At 37.9% G+C, this 8,866-nt stretch overlaps 1 protein-coding gene across 2 annotated transcripts in view; it reads right to left on the bottom strand.

The window, feature by feature from the left end:
* Positions 1–4,304: 4,304 nt before the first annotated feature.
* TMTC2 (transmembrane O-mannosyltransferase targeting cadherins 2) overlaps positions 4,305–8,866 on the bottom strand; it is a 470,409-nt gene continuing 465,847 nt past the window's right edge. For both annotated transcript variants that reach the window (XM_064491564.1, XM_010975092.3), the window contains one exon: positions 4,305–8,161. In XM_064491564.1, coding sequence (XP_064347634.1) covers positions 7,982–8,161 — 180 coding nt within the window. In that variant the 3' untranslated portion in view covers positions 4,305–7,981. The remainder of the gene's footprint in view (positions 8,162–8,866) is intronic.

The following is an 8,866-nucleotide window of genomic DNA, read 5'->3' as shown; positions in this document are numbered from 1 at the left end:
CTGTCTACTTTACCAAACTGCTTTCAAGAGCTAAATATCCAAAAAAAAAAAAAGAAAAAGAAAAAGAAAAAGAAAAAAGAAGCCTTTTGAAAACTGTGAAATGCTCTGCATGTAAAAAGTATAATTACAACAGGAACACAATCTTGAGAGTGAAGAAATGAAATAATTAACTCTCTTCATTCAGATTTATATCTATGGGCAGGCCCACCCTGCCCTGTAATTCCAAGGAGCAAGTTGAATGCTGTGTATGGGATACAATGTCACCTGGGGAGCAAAAGCCAGTAGGGAAAGTGGATACAACTGGGGTGTTCCCGTGGGCACCTCATTTTCAGCAGTGCTCAGAATTACTGAGTGTTGGGTCCTGTACTAGATAATTCGCATTATTTAATTATTTGGTTAATGTCTCCAAGATGAAATACGTTTAAAACTAAGATATTTAAAGGTCACTTTAGTAATTTCTCTTATCCTGAAGATGGAGAGCTGCAAATTGATGCTTGTCATATCTTCTTTTTATCTGATTGGTTTTTCTTTTCCAGAACGAGGGCTGGAAAGTGCCCCAGATAAAGGGGTGATTCAGCTTGATCGCTACAGGCATAGAGGCGAGTGTGAAGAGACATGCCAGGCTGTCTACAACAATGTCTTAAGAAATGCCTGCCCTCATCTCCTTTTGACTCTTCCTTGTCTGAATTTAAATCACTCATCTGAGGACAAAAGCTTTGATCTCACTTTATTTCCTCTGCTCATCAAAACATTTCAAATTATGTTTCAGTCCTCATAATGATTTCCATTAGTACAGATGCTTATGTTTGGACTCATAGTTGTAGACTTTCCAGCCCCACAGTGAGTGTGTGTGTGTGTGAGTGTGTGTGTGAGTGTGTGTGTGTGTGTGTGTGTATAACAGAGAGAAGGTGGACAAGGTCGGTGAAAAGCAATCACATAGATTGGCCAATGATCATAAAGACTTATAGCAAATGTATTTACTGTTGTTACACTGCAATAGGAAAATGACATGCTATCCATATTTTACAGTTATTCTCTGGCTATAAAAAAGCTTTCATGAAGCTAGTATACTCCAAAAAATTTACAAAGAGCCTCAGGTAAAATAAAGGAAAAAAAGCTGGGCAATTTCATCATGAAGGATCACATCCAGTTTGGTTATGTCTACTGCAGTCTTGCATACTGAACCTGCTGTCATGGGCTCAGGAACTCTGGTTCCATGATGCACCATGGCCAGGGCAGAAGAAAGAACCACACAGTATCATCAGATGACAGGGATGGCTCTTTGGAAATGGTTTCATCTACCCCAATGCTCCTCTGTAATACTGTTACTTAGACCAGCTGTGTTCAGCTAGTCATGGTTCATAAATTTATCCTAAAATGAAGAATTCATGCCTTAAATCAAGGACCCAAACTAAATTAGTGTTACAGGATTTTCAGGAAGTAATGGCTTCCATGTCTGCAATCCATAAAGAAACCCTGATGGAACCTTCTCTGTGAGCTTTGGGTCTACCCTCTACTCCAAAGAAGAGATGTTTCACAAACCCTGGATGGGTGGCATGGGCCATGCAGGATGTAACCTGCAGCTGATAGTCAACATTGTACCTGCTACATTGGATGCACTGTAAACGAGAAAGCTTACCTATGTCATTTGACTGCCCTAAACTACAACATCTTCATTGGAAAGTGCAGAGGTCAAATCTAACGTTCTCTCCTGCTCTCCGATGTTGCTGTTATGATTTCTGTGAATGTCACTTTGGGGCCACTTGAGAAATAGCAGCAGACTAACTCATCTTCAGCATCACTCACAGTGCAAAAATTTTGGAATTAATAAAATTCCAAACAAAATTGAGTTCTTCATCTACAAAACAGAAACAGACTCGCAGACATAATAAACAATCTTATGGTTACCAGGGAAAGGGGGTGGGAAGGGATAAATTTGGGAGTTTGAGATTTACAAATGTTAGCCATTATATATAAAGATAAATTCTAAAAAAAGTTTCCTCTGTATAGCACAGGGAACTATGTTCAGTATCTTGCAATCACCTTCAATGGAAAAAAAAACATATGTATGTATATGCATGACATTGTGCTGTACGCCAGAAATTGACACATTGTAACTGACTGTGCTTCAATAAAAAAATTTTTTTAAATAACCCTTCCCCACAAAAAATGAGCTCTATAAAAGAGAAGTGACAAAAAAACTGATAAAGTTCCTTGACTCACCTTATAGAAAGAGGTTTTGTCGGTATAGTAGCATTTTATAAATATCATCAACAGAGTAACTGGGAGGGTCAGACCTGATGGGATATAATAAAACATAATATTGATGTGCTCTTCTCTATCATATAATGCAAGATTATTAAATTACATTTTAATAGAATAGTATGTTTAACATCTAAATATTTGGTGGTATAGAACAGATTTCTATTTTTTTTTTAACTTGTAGCAAATATTACTATCAAACTCAGCATAGAACCTATTTCTAAAAAGACACTTTAAAACATCACAATTCCAGTGAGATTTCCCAAATTGCCATCATTATCAAGTGGAGGCAAAGGCACATTCACAGAATAATAGTCTATTGCAAAGGAAAACACAAAACATACAGACATTAAGCACGACATATTTAAAATAACACAAAAGGATTAAAAATGAAAGCCTACTGAGATTAATTGGCTTTATGTAATTTAATAAGTTGATGCCTGCAGAATTAAAAAGCTAATTATTACTAGAGTCAATATACCATTTCTTGCTAAATGAGATTAGAAAAAGGGCCCACAGTTAAATGCAAGGTTTCCACTCCTCACACACAAACACCCCCCTCCTCCCTCACCAGTTCTGATTTTCCAGTAATAAATGACCTTTTACACTATACAAGAGGAGTGTCCAGCTGAAAAAAGGCATTTTAATCCCTTCATGACATTTTTAGTATTTTTGGAAGTAAATTGCTTGATTTTTCTCTCCATCATGTTTTTCAAACTTTCACTATAGTCTCTAGCTGCTCAATGATGTTGCCAAGAGAAAGTTCTCAGAGGAGTTATTTCATTTTGAGTCTTCTAGGATGGAAAAGAAAGATACATGGTAGAAAATTATTAGAAAAAGCATTTCTAGGAGTCTTGAGCTATTACTAAAATACAGAACTCTGTTCTCTCTGACAGGAGAATGGCTGATAGCTTTGTCTTGAATGAGGGATATTCCTGTCAGATCCAAAGGAGGCAGGTGAGAAATTAAATTTATTTCAGATCAGAATAGATGGCCAGTTCTAGTTTAGACTTCAGGTTGTTTGGACATTTTTTTCCAGCGTCTCCTTTGGTTATATTATCCACTCTCTTATTTGTTAGAGCTTTTCCCCGCTGCAACACAGTGGCTTAATCTTGGCAGGTTATTAAGCAACCAAAAAGGACACAATCTCAAACTATTCTAACCAAATCCCCCACCTCTACAACAAAAACTTAATGATTACTAATTGCAATTAACCATTAATTCCCCATGAATTTCCCCCTTAACTTTCACCTTTTGGGAATCACTAGAAACTTCCCAAATACCATTTTAGATATTATATTAACTTCGTAGATTCCTATAGGTTTTTTTTTTTAATGACCTCAATCAAGTTGTCTCACATATTTGAAACGTTCTCATTGGATCCATGATTTTCTTGCTAAACAAAAGCTCTTCTCTCCACTCTTTGGAATTATACAACCGAATAACACAATAGCATCAGAGAGCAGTTGTAAGAAGTTAGGAGAATGTTTAGGGAAATGTAAAAGAAAAACTTCACAGAAATGTCATGTTACCAAGAAAGGTCAAATTCCAACAGTACTAGGTCAGGGGTAGGGGGAATACTTCTCAAATCTCTGAAATAACAACAAAAGGCCAATATATGAAGTGGCAGATGGAATGAAAGCCAATTCAAAGCCCACTCTGATTGCATCCTGCAGGAAGACCACCAAAAGGACACAGCAAGAAAGTTAAATGCATTTTAAGGCATGCATTTCTCTGCTGCAAAACTAAATCTAACTGAGTTAGCCCGACGGCACTGCCATTTCAGCGTGTTCTTTCTTTACAGCATGTGCCCAGTCCAACGCGTAAGCCCAGTTTTCTAGCAGTACCCCTTCATTCAGCTGAGTTGAGTTTTAAATAGTAGGAAGTATACCAAAATCTATGGTAGTAAAAATAATATTGAAATTAAGTGAAAAGCACATTCCAAAGGTACATACAAATGAATTGGAATTATTACAATTCTTAAATTATCCACAGAAACCCTGTTTTTTTCCCTGTAATATCACAAAACACGCCAGACTGGGTAGTTTATAAACCACAGAAATTTATTTCTTACAGCTCTGGAGGCCAGACGGGAGTCTAACATTAGGGCGCCGGCGTGGTCAGGTGAGGGTCTTCTTCCGGGTTGCAGATTTCTGTACCCTCACACGGTGGAAGTGGTGAGAGAGTTCATTAGAGCCCCTTTTGTAAGGGTATTAATCCCATTCATGAGGGCTTTGTCCCCATTACCTAATCACCTCCTAATACCATCACCTTTGGGCATTAGGTTTTCAACAGAGAAATTTTGGTGGGATGTAAATAATCAGACCATAGCAACCTCCTTTCATCTTCGTGATCATCTGCAGTAAGAGAGGTAGAGAATATGATGTATGGAAGATCGAACAGCTAGAGAAACCCCCAAGGGGGTGAGAAACCTCATCTCTGGATGCAAGTTCACCGCCTGAGTGCTCACATGACACAGGACATGGGCATTCAGGACAGCACGGGAACAGGCCTGCTGGCTGGCTTTGGGCTGTGGGCAGGTTATTTCATACCACTGAGCCCTGGTTTCCTTAGCTGTAAAACTGGAACATAACTTCACAAATCTACAGGGTGTTTAGCATAAAACAAAACGCTTTTAGTTAAATTTTATCCTGTAATAAAGGAATTAGGTGATACATAATAATGTTATTCTGTAACAACAATTTTAACAAGATTATTGAATGCTGCCAGTTTTCACCTTGTCTAGTGTATCTTATGTTCTATTCAACAACCACCTGCGATTTCCTTATAACGGACTCCTGAACGTGTTGTACCTGTGTCTCCCAGCAGAACAGGGATGTGCTCTCCTCCAGGACCAGAGCTAGAGGAACAGCATCTTCTAAATATGGCCATTTTTACCAAACAACCTATGAAGTGGGGAATTGGCCCTGTTTGGGATATTTCCTAACACTTTTCTATAGGTCATCAATAAAACAAAACAGAACGAGAACTATGTCATATTTTTAGAACATGGCAAATCTGATATCAGCAACCCTTATTATTATCATAACTACTACAAATTAACAATCAATGATGATTATTGATGATGTATTAGCTACAGTGTATCTCTAATTTGACTAACAATCTCTACCCTTTTTAAACTTTCTCCCAAGTCTGTTAAAATCCAAGTGTAGGTGTTGTTGCTATCGAGGATTTTAAAAAGGCTTATACAACGCATTTGTTATCAATGCTTTATTGTTGAAAACAAAATCGAAATTCTCTGGCACATAAAACAATTATTTCTACAAAAGGAAAGCCTACAAATCTTGATAATTTATACAAATAACAGTTTCTTAAAAAATAAAATTTTAATTTAGTAAACTTGTCTTGTGCTCTATATTTTTAGCACTGTCTGCAATAATCCACCATAAATCCCTGAGCGGAGACATTTTTTGACCATTTTCTATCGACCCTCCAGCCCTCCCCCCAAGTTGGTCAGTTACTAAGCCCAGCCCTGTAGTGAAAGGTGTCAGGGACATTTAGTTATTAATGATCCATGCATTTTATGACACAGGCCCAATTATTAATGCTACTTGGGAACTGGGTCAACATGAAGTGCCTCTACTGTGCAATTGGCGAACCTATTAAGAACCAAGTGTTTGAAAGGAAGAACAGTAACAACAGAAAGACATAAAATGTTAAGACTAGGAAGTCATCATAGGTCAATAACTATTTAAATAAATAAAAATGTTAGACACTGAATTCATCTCTATATCCTTATATTAAATTCTTTTTTTTCCTTTTTTTTTGCAATCTGCCAATGCACTGGAGGATGAAAGATATATTTCAACCCACACTTTTTGTTTGACCGTGGGTTTGTTGTTGTTAAATGTTAAATATTGTTCTGAAAACACAGTGATTTAGTTATAATTTAACTTTTGGCCCTTCAGTTAAATGTTTACTAAATAATATACATATTAGAAGGGCCTTCTTTTAATGCCATCAACAAATCTCTCTCATTATACTGCCCTTCTCATAAAAACACCAATGCCATAGGAACACTACTTTAAATTCTTTATCCCACTGTATTCATCAGATATGCAGCAAAACGTATAAAATACAAGGAAAACATAACACGATGTATTTGCAAGTCCAGCTTCCCTTTAACAGGAGTGCTGACCATATATACATGGAGTGTGAAAGGACAGGAGAAAATGCTAATTTCAACTTGTAAAGAACTGGTTTAATGAATCAAGTTTTGTTATTTTGCTATGGAAGAATAATAAATAAATAAATATGTAGGGTATTGTCTAGCTACTTTCTCTAGGAAGAAGTTTGAGAGTAGACTGTTATTTCTACAAAGTTAATTTTTAGTAGCGAAGTTTGACGGCAAGTCAAGAAATGTTTCTCTCTACTTCATTTATAGTCGTTTACTTGTGAAATGATCATTAAAGTGGTTACTGATAGTTAAGGAAATAAAATGCCAAATTTACTAGTGAAAAAATAGTTTTCAACTGTGAAGAGCACTTGGCAGGAGACTTAGAAACACGTGGGTTAATGCTCCAGTCTATTGCAGCTTAAAAAAAGTCATTTTTTAAATGTTTTTTGGGGAGAACAAAATATGGTAAAAATAATTCCCTAAAAACTTATCAGCACTGCTGTTTAGGTACCTTTAAGAAAGTGATTAGTATTTCATACCAACTCTTCTCAAACTATAAAATCATTGGCAACCACTCCTTTGCACAGACTTGATTTTTAAACCTGCAACATCTTGGGAGGCACAAAGCATCTTCCCTTTTGTCTAACAGCTGCTCGTCAGTTATGGGAACCGGAACACTTTTTAAGCTTCTGTTTGATTTACTCCTTATATAAGTGTGAGCATTAACCAGGAATAGCCATTTTAAAAGGCAGTATCAAAAGCCTAAGAATGAATACAATGAATTTTTCTAGGCAGTTCTGGGCAGATGGCGGGGCAGGAAGGGTTGGTGACATTAAAGTAAAGTGCCTGCCGGGCACGACTACAGCCTCCCCAGCCTCTCCCACAAGACCAGTGAGAAGCATGGTTCGCTTTCTTCTGCGGATCCTTCTCAGAACACGAAAAGCCAAGGACGCCCAAATGACAGTGACATGTAAATCATAAAACATTATGTGCACTAGTCAGGAAACAACTAGATTCTGACAGATCCTAACACGGTATTTAGGAAAAAAAAAAAGTCTTCTACATTTTAGAAATCGACAAGCAGGCTGCCCCAAAGAGGGAAGACAGCAGCGCCAGGACGACCAGCCAGCTCACCAGGATTCACACGCACTACACTTGAATCACGGCCCTGTGAACACTTGACCTTAATAGTTTACCATGGCTGAACAGACACTCTGACTTCCTCTCACAGTGTTTAAGGAACAATTTCTCAATTAGCTTTCAAAGATGAACAAAATTTGAAACTTCGACCTCCCCACCCCCCCTTTAAGAATGCCAAGAGATCCTGTGTTAAGTGCTCTGGTTCACAGCTCTACGGGTAATAGACGCATCCTTCAGGAGGTTTCCCACGTTCCCCTTTTTTGGTGTTAACGGCTGTGCCAACAGCGAAGTGGATGCTCCCAGAGGCGGCAGTGACCTCAGTGACCTCTCCCTGGGTCTTGACATCCAAACTAGCTCTTGTCATAGCACTGCTGGGAGGCTCTGTTCGTTATTGAAGCCAGTTTTAAAATAGGGAGGAGGATGAGGTACCGTCCTCCTGTGTCAGGTCTTGGAAGTCTTTAAGCCTTGCTTTTCCATGATGTTCCAGAGTTTGCGGAGGTTGGACTGCGTGATGACGTCGTCCGGCTTGAGCTGCAGCGCCCGCAGGTAGTTGGCCTCAGCCTTCTGGAGCCGGCCATTGAGGTGCAGGATGGCTCCCAGGTTCATCAGAGCGGCCGGATACTGGAACCAGAGAGAGGAAGGAGAATGATTAAGAGGCCGTTGCAAGCTTTCCTTCGTGGAAGACAAAAATCTTCATCCACTTATGCAAAGGATTCCCTCATGCTTGGGGTTATTTTATGGAAGCAATTTGCAATTTATACAAATAGACAAAGATAATCAGGAAGGAAAAGAAGTTCTCAAACAGCGGCTGTGTACTCTACACTTTAAAGAAGGCAGGCAGCTAAAGAATTTTTTATTTCTTTAATGAGAGAGCATAGGTTACATATGAAGACCTAGTAACTTAGTCAAACAGCACTTTCTTGAGAAAATAGTGAAAAGGGATACAATTGCAGATGGAAAGAACTGAACATTTTTTTCAACTCAACACCAAGAAATCAAAAATTAAGTGGGAAAAGTTGACAAATCTATGTCTATCCATTCTTTGCTTTCTCTCCTTAGCAATATTCCAGGTCAATCATGGTAACATAAAGAAAGACATAAAACATACTGTAAAATTGTGCTGGTGTTTTCAAGAGTAAAAACTCTGAAAAAAAAATTCAAATACAATCACTAAAGTCCTTTCCAAATCTAACCCAAGTAGTTTTGAGAGACAGTCTTTATTTTTAAGTCAAACAGCTTTTAAACTTCTAATGGTCAATGTTAACAATAAATACAGCAAGGTAAAAACACATCAAAATGGATAAAATATGGTACAGAAAAATGTAA

This window comes from Camelus dromedarius, chromosome 11, assembly GCF_036321535.1.
Source record: "Camelus dromedarius isolate mCamDro1 chromosome 11, mCamDro1.pat, whole genome shotgun sequence".
NCBI classification, from domain to species: domain Eukaryota; kingdom Metazoa; phylum Chordata; class Mammalia; order Artiodactyla; family Camelidae; genus Camelus; species Camelus dromedarius.
This window is presented reverse-complemented; position numbering and strand designations above follow the sequence as displayed.